Consider the following 20,017-nt stretch of genomic DNA (forward strand, 5'->3'; position numbering starts at 1 on the left):
GATAATCTTCAGAAGAAAATTTTGGAGTTCAAATTTCGTTCAAATTTTGGAGTTCACGCTAACTGTCAGAATATTTCTCTGGGAATTTTCACGTAATATACTTTGAAACAAGAGATCCTGTTAGTTTTCTCTAAAACAGGCCATATTAAAGAAGAGGGTAAAAACAGTGTCTCTTGGAAATAAGCAGGGATCTTTTACATTCTATTCATGGCATGCTTAAGTCCATGGGGTTGCAAAGAGCGGGACATGACTGGGTGACTGAACAACAAGGTTTTGTCACAGAGAATTCTGAGAATTGATTTAGCAATACTGGAAGATACTAAGCAACACAAAGTTTAAATAAAAATGCGGCCTTTTTTTATTCCTAACCCTTCATGGGGCTCTGAAGGCAAGCACACTGAGGTGGTTTGCCGTGTCAGGCCCTGCAGCCGCCGCCCGTGGCCAGACAACACGCCTGGCGCCCTGACGTCTCACTGCTGGTCCTGGCTGAGTGTGCAGAACTCTACCGGCCGCCGAGGCCAGGGAAGCCTGGTGTGCAGCGGAACACGGGGGCGCCAAGAGCTGGACGTGACTCAGCAACTGAAGAGCAACGACCACCCATTATGGACGCTAGTTTCAATTACTCTGAAGGGCCATCATAACACCCTCCATAAAATTTTGAGGTAAAAGTAATTTCAAGTTAATAAATGTTATATATAACTTTTAACAGCAAAGTGGCAAACATTATTAAAAAAACACGCTAGTATGGCTTAAACTCCACAACAGTTGGGATTCACAGAGACAAATATTTATTAGGTACTTTGATCCACAGATTTTCAAACTTTGCCTATGAGCTCTTCCTAAAATAAAATGTCAAACTTACTTCTTTTAATTTTCCAATGGTTTCAGTTTGGTCGTCTATGATTTTACATTTGATTCTGATTGTGTCACTGTCACGCTCACTTGCTTTTCGCAGACATTCATTCTCCCTACACAAACTTTCAAGCTGAGCCTCTACTCTCCCATGATTTTGGACTAGACAAGATCCTAAGAAACAGACATCACAGTAAAAAACTTAAGAAGACCTTAGAGATTTATTTTTAACAAGCATCTAATTTTACAGTGTATGATATAATAAATGAAAGAAGCTGAATAAAGAAACAAAATATGTAACAGCATAATATGAAGTGGAAAGAAAAGAAACAGGCCTTTTAAAAACTGTGGGTATTTGAGAACCTAAAACCACAGTAACCATGTAAGCAGTTACTTTTGTGAACAAGTAACTGAGACACAAAATATTTAATGGGTCATGTTATGCTGTCCATACAAACAAAATTAATTTGTAATCATATTACAGATTCCTACATGGAATGGTCAAATAAGCAATGTTCCATTTAGGCCAACATCTACTATTCATAATTTGTAAAGTCTCTGTTTTACAACTGTTTTATGCCTTAAAACAGTGTATATCTCTTGCTTTATGGTGACTGGAAAGGGAATGAGACTAAGGGTAAGTTTACCTGAACCTAAAATGGTTTTTATTCATGACTGATTTCACATTTCTCCACATGTAACAAGATAAATGTTAGCAACATTTATCTTGTTAGCAAAAAAATGAATGCTGCCTATGTACAAACAATTTAAAATCACTAGATAAGAAAGAACTGTTTTCAATAACTTATTCAGCTGTAGCATCATAAAGGTATACCTGTTCAGAAACATAACCAAATTATACTGGGAAGAAAACCAGAGACAGCAAAACATCTGAGCTATCACTATAAAATGGGTGTAATAAACTCCTTTTCAATGCCTTAGTATAATTTCATTACTATCTGACTGACCAATGGCCAGTTACCCTTCCGTATAAAGCATCACCTTCTTTCCTGGGATGTCTAGGAAGAGTTAACCCTCCCTTTTCTAATACACCGGTTTGGAGGATGAGCAGAATGGGCTATTTTTTCCCTTTGAAAATTTGAGAATTTTACCCTGTAGTGCCAACTCATGTCCCCATACTTTTCTTTCTGTTCTTAAACCATAAATTAGAGATTCCTTGGCAGCTAGCTCGGAAATAAGCTGCATTTTTTCCTGCTTGAGAAGTTCTATTTGAATACTCTTCTGCTTGTCATCTTCAATTAAAATTTCAAGTGTGTTGATTTGATTCTGTATACCACCAAAAAACATTGAAAAGAATGCAAAGTAATTATTATATTTAAGTACTTTTAAATTTTCTTTCTGTATTTTATAGTGAGAAAAAAATCTTATGTAAGCAAATACAAAGTAATGTTCCTAAATTTTACATAGAAAATGTTTTAATTTTATTAACTAAAAATAAATGTAGGTCATTAAATAAAAAGTCAAATTTTAAGAGGCTATTCCTGTAAAAACTCTGAATTTTATTTAATATTTTAAAAGAGCAGCTACACATTTATTACTCAAAATTTCTCACCAAGGATTTACATCAACAGTCTAAAGGTCACTTATATAAAGTGAGTCCTTTTGAGCAAAATATCACTAATATTTAAAACTGAGGCAACAGAAATAAAGTAATTAAAAATTATTATAGTTAGGTATATTAATATGTAAAGAAGTCTACTACCACAAAATTAATATCAATAATTCCTTTGATATTTTCCAAACTTCAACCATCTGTATCACTGTAAAACTGGTATCTATTTACTTAGTATGCTTCTTAAAATTAATTCACTTATTTAAATATGATTTTAGTATAAGTAGTACAACCTGAGCAGCCATGGTTTATCTCCTAATTATATTAGTCTTCACACACATAAAAATATACTTAGTGTTATCTAGTTTACAATTGTATACTTCCTAAAATTATCACAAAATACACTTGAAAAAATGACATAAAAGTTAAAAAGGAAATATAACGGTACAGTGTCTTACCTGTAAATTTGCTGCTGTTTCCTGTTTCAATTTAGAAACTTCTGCAAGTTTTGTTTTTTGTTCCTTCACCATACTGGTTAGGTCTTTAATTAAAGAGGAAGACTCATTTTCTTTTCGTTGAGCCCAAACAAGAGCATGCTTGCTCTTTGCTAATTCAGTTGCAACATTTTCAAAACCATCTTTAACCTATATTTTAAAATTGCATTATAAATAGCAGTTCTCCGAATATTTAGAAAATACCAGATTTTGGAAACAGCTTACTTTTTTCATTTTTAGTATCTGAGTTTTAGCAATAGAATGAAATTCACAGATAACTGGCTTCGCAGGTCAGCCAGGCCATATATGTTTATGTTTTAAGGTCTGGACCCTGCTATTTTGACACAAAAGCAGCCAGACACTGTGTAAACAAGTGAGCATGGCTCTGTTCTCATAAAACCTTACAGAAACAGGTAGCGGGCCAAAAATAGCTCAGAGACTTTAGTTTGCCAATCCCTGCTCTATAGCACTAGATTATTAACAGAGAACGCAGGTTTCCCCATTCCTATTTGAGTGCTCTCTTTACTTGACCATTTATAATGTCACTTAGCTTTGGCAACAGCACTGAAGATTAGCTATTATTTATGTGAAGAAATAAGGCTCTAAGAACCTAAGTAATCTGCTTTAGATCCTATAGACAGCATGCAAATACAGCTAGAATTCTAAAACATAGTCCTCTTATCAAATCACAACTTGCTGACTGTTTCCAATAAAAAGCTAGATGCCAGTTCTTACATCTTTAAATCTTCTGGCTTCAACAGTTAAAGCAATGCGGAATTCATTTTCTAAATCCATATACTGTTGATTTAATGCATCGATTTTGTCTTGATATTCTTTTATAACTTGCTCATGCTTTCTCTCTTCTTTAGCAATTTCTTTAGCTAAGGCTTCCTGGAACTCAGCTTCACTAAAAAACTCCCTTGTTTCAATGTCTTTCCTGGAATGAAAAACAAAAAATCACAGGATGCTATTTACATGGAAAGAAAAACTTTAAAGGCCTTTAAGTACTAAATATTCTATATTCCCTACTGTTAAAGATCAGCTCCTTACTTTCAAACACAAAACTGGGGACAGGATGGTAGATGCAGAAAGAATATGAGTTTTATTTGACTGTTCATTCAGTGGTGACAGGGATATGCCAAGTCTTAACTTCACTGAGAGAGTTCACAGTCATTTTATGGTTTCTAATATCCTTTGGGTGCATTCACAGGAGTCAGGTTCTGCTTCACTGCATCTTCTACGTTGCTTGAGTCTTTAATATACAGTAAATACAGTCTACTGGGCAAAACTACAGCCCTTGGACCAAATCTGGCCTGGTGCCCTTCTTGTGGGGAAACAAACTTATTGGAACACAGCACGTCCATTTGTTTACACACTGTCTATGGTTACTTTTGGGCGACAGATAGTTAGGCATGACCTGAAAAGCCTGAAATATTTTCTATCTGGACCTCCACAGGAAAAAGTCTGCTGAATCCTGCTTTAAAGGAGTAAAGTATACTGATAACTTAACAAGTAGTTACTTGGAAGTCAATTAAAACAGTTTTCTCTATAATGATCAACTTTTGGTTGGGCTTAGAGAAACGCAAAATGAGCTTCACTGCTGTAAATTCATACTTCAACCTTAACAAAGTCACTGATTTGTTTCTAAGTTACAAGTTCTTACAATAAGACTGATTCTAAAGTATACATAAACACGTCATTTTTCACCAGCTAATTCTGTCCGACTTCACCATTGCTGAATCACTGTCTAGTTCTGGGGGGAGGGGCAGAGAGAACCAAGTGACTTTTCCTGTTGTTAAATTTCCGTATTTTCCTGATATACACGTATTTCACTGACCTGTGTTCTTGTTCTTTCAATGCAAGCAGTTCATGAAGCTGTTGCACCTGTTCCTTCTCCTGATGAAGAGAACTCCTAAGTAAGTTTATTTCTCTATCAGCAGCGGCAGCTTTGAGTTCCACCTCTTGGATAAGTCGCATCTGAGTAAAATACACACAATTACAGTATTTAGATAATCTCCTCTGCTTCTATTGTTAATGTCAGTTCCCCAAAGAAAAGTGTCTTCTAAGTAACAGGACCTAGTGACTAAGCTGATTTCCAAAATGAACTAAATAACGGTGTGGTTACATAAAGTTAAGTCTTAGAAGCATCAAGGGTTTCCCAGATGGTGCTAGTGGTAAGGAACCCACCTGCTAATGCAGGAGACGTAAGAGAGGTGGGTTTGATCCCCGGTTCAGGAAGATCCCCTAGCGGAGGGCAAGGCAGCCCACTCCAGTATTCTTGCCTGCAGAATCCTATGGACAGTGGAGCCTGGTGGACTACACTCCATAGGATCACAAAGAGCTGATCACAACTGAAGCAACTCAGCACGCATGCAGACGCATCAAACGTATTAGCATGAAATCTTATTTGCACCATGAACCTTAAAAATTCTATTCAGAAAACACAAAAATTGAAAGCCTTCAAGCACCCCTAAGGAGTCATTTAAAAACTGGCTCTAATAAAACACAAGCCTAACAACTAGCAGTATATCCACCAACCCTTCTTGTAACTGCTTTGTGAATGCTGGCGGCCTTAATTCAAGAAATACTTCCGCAGGTTAAACGACTGGCACGTGTAACTTCTGCATCCAGCCCGACATCTCTGTCTGCGCATGGGGATGGAGCGCGTTTCGGGAGAGGCGCCGTGAGCGTGGGGCCCACGGGCGCGCAGACGGCAGAGCGTACCTGTGCGGCTTGCTGCTGCCCTTTCTGTCTCTCCATTTTCTCCAGCGCCTTCTCCAGCGTTCTCAGGTGTCTAATGTGGTCATCCTGTTGATCTCTTGCTTTAATTAATTCAATAGTTAGTTTTTTAATTTCATTTTGAAGTCTGTGAACCATAATTTCCAGCTGCAGCTTGGAATTTCTCTCTTTAAAAATAATTTCTTTTAGCCTAAAGCATAAATCACATTTTAAGTATACTATACATGTAAAAAAGACGAAAATTGTACTAAACACTAAGCTAAGAGAGTAAGTAAAGAGGAAGATTTGTAAGTAGGAACATAGCAGAGAGCAAGATTTGAAGTATCGTCCAAATTCTCATTAGATTAGAAAATGGCTGAAAAACAGTATACCATCCCCCTGATCCCTGAAACTAGCATTGTGTCAAAGGGAAAACATTTTACATAAATTAATGAATCTTTATCTTTTGTGAACTTTACTCTACTTGACAGCAAAACTTAAAAACACCTTATTTGTTTCAGGCATTGTGCTAGATGTGGGCTTAAAAGCAAGTAAGATAATAGAGATACAGCCTGGCCTGCAAGGAGCTTAACATCTGGCAGAGTACACACATTCATTTATAAAGCTACAGAAGAGAAGCAATTCTGAACAGAAGCCTGCAAGTCAACTCTGACTTTCCTGCATCTTCCCCAAACATTAAGTACCACATCCTAGTACTATACTAGCTCTGTGTTACTCAGAGTCTTTTGACTGAAAATTCTCAGTTTTAGGAAGAAAGGAGAATTTAGTGAAACATGTAACTAACAAATTCAGTGCCATCAGGCAGGGATGGCACTATTCTGAGGGACCACTGAAAAAGGATATGAATACCATAAGGTCTCTCTGATTCCCTACAGGCTGGTCTGAATTCTTCCCATGGTAGGTTTTTTATAATGCACTCAGGGGAGACAGGGAAGGCTACAAACATCTCTAGACTCATGTTCTGACAGCAGTGAGAACCAAACAGAAGAGATTACCTTTCTCTAGCTCAACTTTGAACTGAGTTCTGGGAAAAGCCCCGGTTAGTCCAATTTGGTTCATATGCCCGCTTCATGCACCAGTCACTGTGGCCATGGCGAAGGTTTACCTTTACCCATTGTGGTCAGGGGTTCCTCTCTTGACCAATATTATAGGTAGAGAGGCAGTTCATGACAGAATAGGAGTGTCTGAAGAGGGGACAATGAATAGCAAAGACAGAGCCTCATGAAGGAGTTTCTGAGCCAGGCAGCCACTCCAATGTGTAATTTCCAAGTCATAATTGAGAAAAATCCCTGTACCTATCAACTCCTATACAAGAGTCACTGCTCCAATTTTCCTTCTTAATATCTCTCCTCTTGCTTTTGAGAGTGGTCTCCAAACTGGTCTTTCAACTTCAGTTTGGTATGTTATGAGAGAATATCAGACTTTAGTCTGTGAAATATATGGTGGAAGGGGCAGAGAAGCTACAAATCGAAAGAATTATAGTAGTCCTCTGAGCAGGAGATAAGGGCCTAAACTAATGCAACAGTTTGGGGATAGAGAGAAGATGGTTCAACACCTTTTAAGTAGAATGAAGAGGGTATCAATTCCTACTGGTAATGAAGTCTGAGAAAGGAAGGAAGCAAAAAAATGATTCTGAAATTCCTAGCTTTGGTGGCTGATGATATGTAACGTCATTTATTAGAACAAGGAATATAAAATAAGGGAGCAGGAAAAGTTGACCTAACGATATGTTGATCTTAGGAACTTAAAGCAAAGTACACAAGGAATTTTTAGTAGATGATTAGATGTACAATCTGTTAATCAAGGAGGCCTGGATAATAGATAAGAGATTTAGGAGTTTATAGATTAGGTATTAAAAGGCATCAGGTCAGTTCTCAGTTGCTCAGTCGTGTCCAGTTCTTTGCGACCCATGGACTGTAGCACGCTAGGCCTCCCTGTCCATCACCATCATTACTCAAACTCATGTCCATCGAGTTGGTGATGCCATCCAACCATATCATCCTCTGTTGTCCCCTTCTCCTTCTGTCTTCAATCTTTCCCAGCATCAGGGCCATTTCAGATGAGTCAGTTCTTCGCATCAGGTGGCCAAAGTATTGGAGTTTCAGCTTCAGCATCAGTTCTTCCAATGAATATTCATTGGAAATCCTAAATTTCTTAAGGATTGATTGGCTGGATCTTGCAATCCAAAGGACTCACAAGAGTCTTCTCCAACACCACAGTTCAAAAGCATCAATTCTTCTGCGCTCAGCTTTCTTTCGTAGAAGGCAGTGGCAACCCACTCCAGTACTTTTGCCTGGAAAATCCCATGGATGGAGGAGCCTGGTAGGCTGCAGTCCATGGGGTCGCGAAGAGTCAGACACAACTGAGCGACTTCACTTTCACTTTTCACCTTCATGCACTGGAGAAGGAAATGGCAACCCACTCCAGTGTTCTTGCCTGGAGAATCAATCCCAGGGACAGGGGAGCCTGGTGGGCTGCCATCTCTGGGGTTGCACAGAGTCGGACATAACTGAAGCAACTTAGCAGCAGCAGCAGCAGCTTTCTTCATGGTCCAACTCTCACATCCATACTTGACTACGGGAAAAACCAAAGATTTGACTAGACAGACCTTTGTTGGCAAAGTAATGCCTCTGCTTTTTAATATGCTGTCTAGGTTGGTCATAGCTTTTCTTCCAAGAAGCAAGCGTCTTTTAATTTCATGGCTGCAGTCACCATCTCCAGTGATTTTGGAGCCCAATAAAATAAAGTCTCTGTTTCCATTGTTTTCCCACCTATCTGCCATGAAGTGATGGGACCAGATGCCATGATCTTAGTTTTCTGAATGTTGAGTTTTAAGCCAACTTCTTCACTCCCCTCTTTCACTTTCATCAAGAGGCTCTTTAGTTCCTCTTCAATTTCTGCCACAAGGGTGGTGTCATCTGCATATCGGACATTACTGATATTTCTCTTGGCAATCTTAATTCTGGCTTGTGGTTTATTCAGCCCAGCATTATGCATGATGTACTCTGCATATAAGTTAAATAAGCAGGGTGACAATATATGGCCTTGACGTACTCCTTGCCCGATTTGGAACTAATCTGTTGTTCCATGTCTGGTTCTAACTGTTGCTGCTTGACCTGCATATAGATTTCTCAGGAGGCAGGTCAGGTGGTCTGGTATTCCGATCTCTTTAAGAATTTTCCACAGTTTGTTGTGATCTACACAGTCACAGGCTTTGTAGTCAAAGTCAAAGGCTTTGGTGTATACAGTAACGCAGAAGCAGATGGTGTTCTGGAATTCTCTTGCTTTTTCTATGATCCAATGGAGGTTGGCAATTTGATCTGTGGTTCCTCTGCCTTTTCTAAATCCAGCTTGAACATCTGGAAGTTTGCGGGTCACATACTGTTGAAGCATGGCTTAGAAAATTTTGAGCATTACTTTGCTAACGTGTGAGATGCGTGCAACTGTGCGGTAGCTTGAGCATTCTTTGGCATTGCCTTTCTTAGGGACTGAAATGAAAACTGACCTTTTCCAGTCCTGTGGCCACTGTTGAGTTTTCCAAATTCGCTGGCATATTAAGTGCAGCACTTTCACAGCATCATCTTTTAGGATTTGAAATAGCTCAGCTGGAATTCCATCACCTCCACCAGCTGTGTTCATAGTGATGCTTCCTAAGGCCCACTTGACTTCACTAGGTGAGTGATCACACCATCGTGGTTATCTGGGTCATGAAGATATTTTTTGTATAATTATTCTGTGTATTATTGCCACCTCTTCTTAATATCTTCTGCTTCAGTTAGCTCCATACCATTTCTGTCCTTTATTGACCCCATCTTTGCATGAAATGTTCCCTTGGTATCTTTAATTTTCTTGAAGAGATCTCTAATCTTTCCCATTCTATTGCTTTCCTCTATTTTTTTGCATTGATAACTGAGGAAGGCTTTCTTATCTCTCCTGGCTATTCTTTGGAACTCTGCATTCAAATGGGTATTTCTTTCCTTTCCTCCTTTTCTTTTAGCTTCTCTTCTTTTTCAGCTATTTGTAAGGCCTCCTCAGATGACCATTTTCCTTTTTTGCATTACTTTTTCTTGGGGATGGACTTGATCACTGCCTCCTGTACAATGTCATGAACCTCCATCCATAGTTCTTCAGGCACTCTATCAGATCTAATCCCTTGAATCTATTTGCCACTTTCACTGTAAAATCATAAGAGATTTGATTTAGGTCATACCTAAATGGTCTAGTGATTTTCCCTACTTTCTTCAATTTAAGCCTGATTTTGACAATAAGGAGTTCATGATCTGAGCCACAGTCAGCTCCCTGCCTTGATTTTGCTGACTGTATAGAGCTTCTCCATCTTTGGCTTCAAAGAATATAATCAATCTGATTTCAGTGTTGACCATCTGGTGATGTCCATGTGTAGAGTCTTCTCTTGCATTGTTGGACGTGGGTGTTTGCTATGACCAGTGCATTCTCTTGGCAAAACTTTGTTAGCCTTTGCCCTGCTTCATTTTGTACTCCAAGGCCAAATTTGCATGTTATTCCAGGTGTTTCTTGCCTTCCTACTTTTGCATTCCAGTCCCCTACGATGAAAAGGACATCATCTTCGCATGTTAGTTCTAGGTTTTATAGGTCTTCATAAAACCGTTCAGCTTTAGCTTCTTTAGTATTACTGGTTGGGGCAGACTTGGATTACTGTGATATTGAATGGTTTGCCTTGGAAATGAACAGAGATCATTCTGTCATTCTTGAGATTGCACCTAATACTGCATCCCAGAGTCTTTTGTTGACTATGAGGGTTACTACATTTCTTCTAAGGGATTCTTGCCCACAGTAGTAGATATAAGGGTCATTTGAATAAATTTGCCCATTCCAGTCCATTTTAGTTCACTGATTCTTAAAATGTCAATGTTCACTCTTGCCATCTCCTGTTTGACCAGTTTCAATTTACCCTGATTCATGGACCTAACATTCCAGGTTCCTATGCAATATTGCTCTTTACAGCACTGGACTTAAGTTCTATCACCAGTCACATCCACAACTGGGCACTGTTTTCACTTTGGCTCCATCCCTTCATTCTTTCTGGAGTTATTTCTCCACTGATCTCCAGCAGTATATTGGGCACTTACCGACCTGGGGAGTTCATCTTTCAGTGTGCTATCTTTTTGCCTTTTCCTACTGTTCATGGGGTTCTCAAGGCAAGAATACTGAAGTGGCTTGCCATTAAAAGCACAGTAGAGATCAAAGATTTGGCTTCTCAGGTGGCTCAGTGGTGAAGAACCCGCCTGCCAATGCAGGAGACGTGAATTTGATCCTTGGGTTGGGAAGATTCCCTGGAGAAGGAAATCGCAACCCACTCCAGTATGCTTGCATGGGAAATCTCATGGATATAGAGGCCTGATGGGCTATAGTCCATGGGGTCACAAAGAGTCAGATAAAACTTAGGGACTCAAAACAATAGAGAAGATTCAGCTTTTGAGATAATATTGTACTCATAGCTTGGTACCTAGATGTCAGACCCTGTATAGGTATGAGGAATACAGAGTCCCTACCAAGTCACATAAGGGAATAGGAAGACTGGTAAGGGTCTAATCTCCAAAACCCATTTTGGGGGATAGATGAATCAGTACAAACTGAAGCTAAGTTTGCAAGAAAACGATGAATATGTAACATTGGAAACATGACACAACAACAGAGAGGTTGAGGAGGATAAAGATGAGGCATGTCCAAAACTTTCCAATTAAAATAGGACCTGGCTCGAAATCCCAGACACAGCTTCCTTTAATATTCCACCGGATAATACTTACAAAGCGGAGTAAAACAAAGCTGCACCTACAAATGACTCTAAACAAGAGAAACACAATGCCAAAATCTGGGAGGAATTTCAGTACTAAGCAAAGGAAACTAAATGAAAAAGGAAGATAAATCCCTCTCTTTCATTGTCTGATTGTGACTCATCAAGTCACACAGTCTGTATATATCTATCATTAAACTGCTGGCTACCTATGCACCTCCTGCAAATAAAAGTGCTGTTTCTTCTAAGTGGTTATAGGACTGTTACTCACCCATTCTGTTGTTACATTTGTCCAGCATCTTATTCTATCAGGAATAGCAACCTCCAAAACATATAAGGTAAGAAATTGATGGGTAAGTGGTGGATTGTCTAGTAATAGCATAAAGAATCATAGTTTGCCTAATTACAGAGGTTTTCATAGAACACATGGTGCGTATTGAAATTTTCCTTATATTCCACAGGCACAAAGAATGAGAGAATCTGCTAGAAAATACCACATCAGGACCACAAAACTTTACTAGTTATATGTATAAACAGAATCTGGGAATTGGGCTGGGGCCCATGTACACAAACTTACTAATCAATGAAGACTGTAGAAAAGGAATTATCTACTGTATCCGTAGGTAGGAAATGGAACCAAGAGCAACTTCCTAATGTCTATTTGTTGGCAAATACCAAGTCTAGAAATCCGGTGCTTGTTCAAGGGTAAGAAGAGATAAAAATCAAAAGGAACTCCATGGACAAAATCTTTAACCTTTTGAGAAAAAGCATAACTTTAGAAATAATTGCCTACAGGAAACCGAAGAAAAAAGTTATTGTCATTTCAGAAAAACTGTGTGGTATTCTCACATATTAGAATAAGACATTCCTGTATTACCTAATACAATACAGAAAAAAAAGGATAAAATGGGAAATGAAATAAGACTGAATAAAAACATTAGAATTAAGAAACATGGGTTATCTGATACCAAAGTCCACTGTGGAGAATAGCAGACAGAGACTGATCATGACCCAGAAAATCTACAGAAAAAGTATGCCAAGACCTGTCACTTACAGAACAAGTCTGCCAATCCTTGCTCTATGCTTTTCCTGTTTTTCACTTGTAATACTTTATCTATCTGACATCTCCCACCTTGAGGGCTCAAATTAATATCCTGAATCCTTTGTTTATATAAAAAGCTGATAAAGCTCGAAGTCTTTAAACAAAACTCGCTCAATTCAAATTAAAACCACATGCAGTTTTCGATCATACTGCAGCTAGTTGAAGGCATTTCCAGTTCCAAGTTCAACACTTTTTTGTCCTACGAGATAACCTTAGGTGTACAGACTTTTCCCTTACCTGTCTGTAGCAAGAAGAGCCTGGCTATGAATATCTTTTTTTTCATCTGCATGTTTATGCAGTTCATCAATATAATCCATAAGCTTCTTTTCAGTTTGTTCAGCTTTCCATCTCTTCTCTCTCTCTTCATCTAGTTCCTCAACAAGTGCCTAAAAAATACACCAATATATTTGTTATGTGAACTCAGAAAAGTTACGTAGCCTCTCACTGCCTCAATTTTCTCATTTATAATATGGGAGTAAAAGTATCTAACTCAAAGGGCTATCATGAGAATTAAACAAAAGATGGAAGTAAAGCATGCAGAATAGTGGCTGGCATAAAATAACCACTCAAAAAATGTGTGAATGTGTGCTAAGTCACTTTAGTCGTGTCTGACTCTTTGTGACCCTATGGACAATAACCTGCCAGGCTCCTCTGTTCTTGGGATTCTCCAGGCAAGAAATACTGGAGGGGGTTGCCATGCCCTCCTCCAGGGGATCTTCCCAACCTAGGGATGGAACCAGCATATGTTACATCTGTACTTGCAGGCAGGTTCTTTCCCACTAGCACCACCTGGGAAGCCTTCAGTAAACGTTAACTATTATTACTGTCATAATGACTATTACTATTTTCTAAATACTAAGGCCTTTATAACCGAGAATAAGAGGAAAAAACCAATAGCATAATATTGGAAGTAAAGTGTACTTTACAATGAAAAGTATAACCAGCTGTTCACAAGTAAAATAAGGGAAAGTAAATAAAAATTATAAAATAAATCAATGTGTACTAAAAATTCCTAAATGACTCTAAATCTGGAAACCATGGGTCCAAAATTGGGTTTCAAAAGAGTCCATGAAAACCCTGAAATTATTTTCAAAATATTACTCAAAATACTTTATGAGTTTCTCTAAGAAAGTTTCTCTGAGAAGACTTATAGATTTCCTTAGATACTTAAAAGACTCTAAGACTCCTAAGTTAGGAATCACTGTTTTAGGAAGAATTTGAAAATTTAGACCTATTTTCTCCTTCTGAAGCATATGACAAAATGATTTCATTAAAATCTGATCTAAAATGTGTAATTTCCATTCCTTTAAAAATTATAAAAATAGTGACATTATGCAAAATCTGGAAATCAGGACGGGGAAAATAACCCAACTTCATCCCCTCAATAAAATATTTTGTGCTCAAAAAAACACGCATTGTTTTTCTGGGACTAACTTGTATTTAAAACTAAGATTATTCATATTCAATTTCTCTTCATCTCTTGAATCATACCCGGTAAGTGGCACCTTCTGAGCCATCGTTGTTTACTTTCATTATTTCAGTCTTCTGGTTTTCTGAGTCTTCTAATGTACTATTGTTTGGCAAAGATGAACTTATATATAATTCTTTAAGGAAAGGTGGTTTCATTTTACGATTACAACTGCGAATAAAAAACACAGTTAATAACCCAAAGAAATGTATGACACTTACAGTTTTTACAACTTAGGTAATGACAATCTAGCATAAAGAGATCCTTTTATATACATTTATATGAATATACTGACCAAACCTGAGCTGGCAAGACTGAAAAGTCAAATGTTTGACATTAGGAAAGTAAAAAGAAATAAGACCACGAGGCAGCTTTAAGGAAGGAATCGGGAGTATAAACGTCTGTGTGTCTTATCTGAATTTCTAGAACTAAAAGAAGTACCTTATAAAAGTACTGTTGTTTTTACTGTGGTGTTTAATAGTCTGAATAGTTTTGGAATAATAGGGGATTTTTGATCTTCGAGAAGTTTTCTTACTACATTCTTTTCTGTTTCCATAGTCACTTTCAGAAGTTACATCTGTGTCTCTTTTTGGTCTGGGATCTTTCTCAGGAATATTATCTATTATAGAATTAGAAGTCTAGAATAAAAAAAAAAACAACAACAAAGTGTTTTAAAAATTCATTTTGGTATAAAAGAATATAATTTGACATTTTCTAAAATTTTTAAACTTTTTATAAGTTTAAGGGTTTATAAACTAGGTATGTTTGCAATTAAAGACAAGAGATTCAGCTTCTAGTATGGACAAGTATGATCCTATGAAATTTGATTCTCTCAAGATCACAGTTACAAACCAGGGCAGAAATACAAATGAAACAAAAACTACTTAGAGATCCTGGAAAGTGAACAAGAGCAGGCTTATTCTAAAGAAGAGCTGACTCTTGAAAAAATGACCAGAATTAATTGTTTCTGCCTTATGGTTTTTAGCCTAAGAACATATCACAATTGGCACTATGTAGGGAGTCTTACAATTCAAGTGGAAAAACCACAAACTTTACAGTCTGAAGAATTAGAGAGTATGGAGTAGACTGTAGGAAGTTCAGTAAAGGATTCAAAAGAGCAGCAGTTAAATCAAAGCAAATTAAATGCTTGTTATAACAAAATTATTAACACTCTTTGGAGGCCTACAGCAGCATCTAAAGTCTCCACAAAATGACATTCACTCTGTCCAGGACAAAATCCAAAACTACTCACAATAGGAAGAACCAGGAAAATATGACCTATTCTCAGGAGAAATGGCAATCAACAGAGACCTAAATGTTAAAATAAGCAGAGAAGAACTTTACAATACTGATCATAACTATGTTCAATGATATAAAAAATGCTTATCATGAATGAAAAGAAAATTCAGCAGAAAAGTAAAAATTATTTAAAAAGTGGAAATTTTACAACTAAAAAAATACAATGTCTGAAGTAAAAACTGACTGGCCACACTACAGAGAATGAGATGATAAAAGAATATGTAAACTTGAAGATAGTTCAGTGAAATTATTCAATATGAAGAACACAGAGGAAAAAATTAATAAAATGTACAGAGCCACAGGGGACTGTGGGATACATCAAAAGGCCTAAATGAAATTTGAAAGAAGAGGAAGAGAATGGGACAGGAAAATATTTGAAGCAATGATGTCCAAAAATTCCAAAACTGAGGAAAGACATAAATGTACATTTCAGAATGATAAAAGGGGTCAGTTCATTAGGAAGAAAAAGTAGCCATAAATGTGTATGTGCTTAGTAACAGAGCTTTAAAATATAAAAAGCAAATGTTGAGAGAATGCCAGGAAACAGATGAATGCACAAATAGACCCAAAAAAAATCAGTAAAATTAAAACTGCTGCTTATCAAAAGACCATTAAGGAAATGAACATACAATTCACAGATTGGGATAAAATGTATCTGACAAAACATTAGTATTCAAGATACAAAATAGATTCTTATAACCCAGTAATAGACTAACAACTCAATAAAAATATCAGCAAGATTTTTGAACACTTCACAAAAAATTCAGTAAGCACATGAAAAAGTGTTTAACATCACCATTCATCAGTGAAATGCCAGTTAAAATTACAACTAATACCAGTGTACGCTCAGCAGAATGGATAAAATAAGATCAGAGCTGACAGGAAGCCTGCTGAGTATGTGGAACCACTGAACGGTCAGTCATACACTGCTGGTGGGTGTAGGATGGAACAGTCACCCTGGGAAAGCACGTGCTGCTTCTTATTTAACTAAATAAACACCTACCCTGTAATCTAAAGTCTGGTTCTAGGCTATTTACTGAAGAGAAATGGAGCACAAGTTCACAAAACGACTTGCACTGTATTGTTCAGTTTTATTCACAAACCTTGAAAGAATCCAGTGGCATATCAATAGAGATAATGGAAAAATAAACTTTAGAATACTCATACAACAGAATACTATACAGCAATAAAAACTACTGATACACGTAATAACAGACTGATTTCAAGGTTATGCTGAGTGAAAGAGGCCTTACACAAAAGTGTTACATACTGTATAATTACATTTACATTAGGTTCTGGAAGAAGTATTAAATAACCTATGGTAAAAAAGAGGAGAAAAGTGATTGTGTGGTGGGGATGGGGGTGGAATGCAAGAGAGGACTGCCTGTGAGAAGCAGCGTGAGAGGACATTCTAAGACAGTGATGTTTATCTCCACGTACGTCTGGGAAACACGCGGTGTCACTGCTGCTGTTCAGTTCCCTTCCTGGACCACATCCCTGTCATGGCAAAGGGCGTGGTGTAACTCAAGGAAGCCCTCGGCCACGCAGGGCCACCCAAGTTGAACGAGCCACCGGGAAGAGTTCTGACAAGTGTGCTCCACTGGAGGAGGGAAGGGCAAACCACTCCAGTTTTCTTGACACAAGAATCCCATGAAACACTGTGAAAAGGCAAAAAGACATGACACTGGATGATGAGCCCCTCCAAGGCGGAAGGTGTCCAATATGCTACAGGCAAGAGTGGAGGGCAATTACTAACAGCTCCAGAAAGAATGAGGCGGCTGGGCCAAGGGGAAATGACGCTCAGTCATGGATGTGTCTGGGGGTGAAAGTAAAGTCTGATGCTGTAAAGAACGGTATCTTCGTAGGAACCTGGAATGTTAGGTCCATGTTAGGTCTAAGCTAAGTTGGACGCAGTCAAGCAAGAGATGGCAAGAGTGAACCTCGACATTTTAGGAATTAGGGATTAAAATGGAAGGGAATGGGCAAGAATTCCTTAGAAGAAATGGAGTAGTCCTCGTAGTCAACAAGAGTCCAAAATGCTGTACTTGGGTGCAATCTCAAAAACAAGAGAATGATCTCGGTTCACTTCCAGGGCAAAACATTCAACATTATAATAATCCAGGTCTATGCCCCAACCACTAATGCTGAAGCAGCTGAAGTTAATCTGTTCTATGAAGACCTACAAGACCTTCAAGAACTAATACCAAGAAAAGATGTCCTTGTCATCACAGGGGATTGGAATGAAAAGCAGGAAGCCAAGAGATCCCTGGAGTGACACACAGTTTGCCCCTGGAGTACAGAACGAAGCAGGGCGAGGCTAATAGGAGTTCCGTCAGGAGAACACACCGGTCGGAACAAACACCCTTTTCCAACAACACAAGAGATGCCGCTACATAAGGAATCACCAACGATCAACACCAAAATCAGACTGATTATACTCTTTGCATTAACAGGCAATTCAGAGAATTGTAGGGCCAATTCAGAGAATACAAACGTCTCTATTTTACATCAGAAGTAAAAAAAAAAAAAAGTAAATGTAAATACTTTAAAAAAAAACACTGAACTCTATAAAGATATAGAAGCTTAAATAGAGGGAAGAATACTGACATGTGCAATTCACTTTGAAATGTGTCATAGAATAATAGTTTGATAAATGGATAGACATATGATGAAATAAATACAGTAAAATGTTGATAGTGGAATCTAATTGGTGGATATACTGGTATTCACTAAGAAAGTCTCTTATATTGCTCTAAGTTTTAAAACATTCATAATAAAATGGTGTTGAAAAATGAAAACCTAAAGACAAGTCTTTCACAGAAAGAATTCTCACAATTAGTATAATGATTAAAGTACAATAATTAGGAAGAATAACTGTATTACAGCACATTTTCAGTAACTTTATGACTTTACTTATAATTTAAGTGTATATATCAACTGAAATTCAAATTGCATGTTTACCCTTTATACTTAGGTAGTGAAAAAGAAGGGCTCCCCTGGCAGCTTAGCTGGTAAAGAATCCACATGCAATGCAGGAGATCTGGGTTTGATTCCTGGATCGGGAAGTTGCTCTGAAGAAGGGATAGGCTACCCACTCTAGTATTTTTCGGCTCCCCTGGTGGCTCAGATAGTCAAGAATCCACCTGCAAGGCAGGAGACCTGGGCGCAATCCCTGGGTTGAGAAGATCCCCTGGAGGGCATGGGAACCCACTCCAGAATTACTGCCTAGAGAATCCCCATGGACAGAGGAGCGTGGCAGGCGACAGTCCATGGGGTCACAAAGAGCCGGACGTTATTAGCCAGCTTAGCACAGCACAGCACTGCACAAGAGGCCCTTCTCGCAAACATTTTTACACGTGTAGCAGCAAATCATCCTCTCCCCCGCTGCCCCACTGTCCCCCACAGGCTAGACTCCTATTCTCACTCATAAAGGAGGAAGAATGACCACTGAGACGCATGATTGTGGAAAGGATACCAGAGTGGGTTTTAGGACATTTGAGTTTGAAGTTCAACTCTGCCTCGCTAAAATAAAGGACTCAAATAAACTGAGTTTCTATTCTATTTTACAATAACAACATATTAATCCTTATCTCCTTGATTGAATTGTCATGAGAATGAAATGAGGATGGCCTAAGAGAAGCTGAAAGTTCACTTCGAATGAGGATGTTAAGCTTAAATCTAAGCTCTGACACGGGCAGAAGAGGCGGCCATTAGAAAGGATGGAGGACGAGCTCTGAGGAGACGAAGGTCCTACCAGCTCAGTGGGGTGTTATCAGTGATGCCAACGAATGCATCTGCCAGCACTCCCGTCCTGGCTCTCCTCTGACCTACCTCTGTGGCCCCAGCTGAAACCTCCAGGGATTTCTGGCACATGGGATCCTTACAGTCTTATGCACATACTCACTTAAGGTAGCTCTCATGTTTATTAAGCATTGCTAGTGTTAAAGATAATAGTTCAAAACTATTACAAACCAGTGAACTATAATCATTCCATAAGCATTTTCTATTACCCGCTCCCAGGAACTGAAGCAGGAATTTTAACTTGCCACTTAGGTCTAAGTTCTAGAAGTGGTTTTGACTATAAAAACAACTGAAGAGAAAGTAGAGGCCAAAAGTTGCTCATACATCCTCTGTGTTAGTAAGCACTGAATCCAAAGGTAGGTGGGTGGAACTAATGTGAAGTACAGCAGAACACCCAATGAAATTACATACGATTTGAAGATCATTGAGGAAAATGAGTGAAAAAACTGTGTTACCACCACTACTACAACAGAATCCTATTTTAAAGAAAAAAAATAAACACACACACCAATGCAATAAATACAGATTGTTTCTGGTTGGTCAGCTTGTATGCAATTTTATTGCCCATTTTCTTAATTTTTTTCTTCAACAAACACACTGCTTAGAAAAGCAGGAAAACTACTTACTTCACTGAGAAGCTGTAAAATTTGGTCATCTAATTTCTGCAGTTTCATCTCATTCTGAAGATCATTTTCATGACTGACTTTCTCTGGCTCGGAAGAGGGACACACAGACATGAGCGATGTCAAACCGGTATCTGTTGGTGTGCTTGCAACCTGATCCAAAGGCGCTGCCTCATCGATGGGGGGCGCCACTGGCATCCCGTCAGCGATCTGGGACACGGAGGCAAACCAGAACCCTTTACACTTACATTTGTTAGAATCTGAAAACATCTTTTACATTAGAAAAACAGAAC

At 38.3% G+C, this 20,017-nt stretch overlaps 1 protein-coding gene across 7 annotated transcripts in view; it reads right to left on the reverse strand.

The window, feature by feature from the left end:
- The window catches only part of LRRCC1 (leucine rich repeat and coiled-coil centrosomal protein 1), a 38,904-nt gene that overhangs the window by 7,506 nt on the left and 11,381 nt on the right, over positions 1-20,017 (reverse strand). For 3 of the 7 annotated variants that reach the window (XM_061123840.1, XM_061123842.1, XM_061123844.1), the window contains 10 exons: positions 19,728-19,934; positions 14,443-14,639; positions 14,025-14,172; positions 12,771-12,919; positions 5,644-5,848; positions 4,757-4,896; positions 3,655-3,856; positions 2,884-3,069; positions 1,965-2,139; positions 863-1,026 (listed from right to left, as the gene is read on the reverse strand). In XM_061123840.1, the coding sequence (XP_060979823.1) occupies positions 863-1,026; positions 1,965-2,139; positions 2,884-3,069; positions 3,655-3,856; positions 4,757-4,896; positions 5,644-5,848; positions 12,771-12,919; positions 14,025-14,172; positions 14,443-14,639; positions 19,728-19,934 (1,773 nt within the window). Of the gene's footprint in view, positions 1-862; positions 1,027-1,964; positions 2,140-2,883; positions 3,070-3,654; positions 3,857-4,756; positions 4,897-5,643; positions 5,849-12,770; positions 12,920-14,024; positions 14,173-14,442; positions 14,640-19,727; positions 19,935-20,017 lie in introns of those variants that run through there. The other 4 variants (XM_061123841.1, XM_061123845.1, XM_061123846.1 and 1 more) reach the window with 4 other exon arrangements.

This window comes from Dama dama, chromosome 21, assembly GCF_033118175.1.
Source record: "Dama dama isolate Ldn47 chromosome 21, ASM3311817v1, whole genome shotgun sequence".
Taxonomy (NCBI): Eukaryota; Metazoa; Chordata; class Mammalia; order Artiodactyla; family Cervidae; genus Dama; species Dama dama.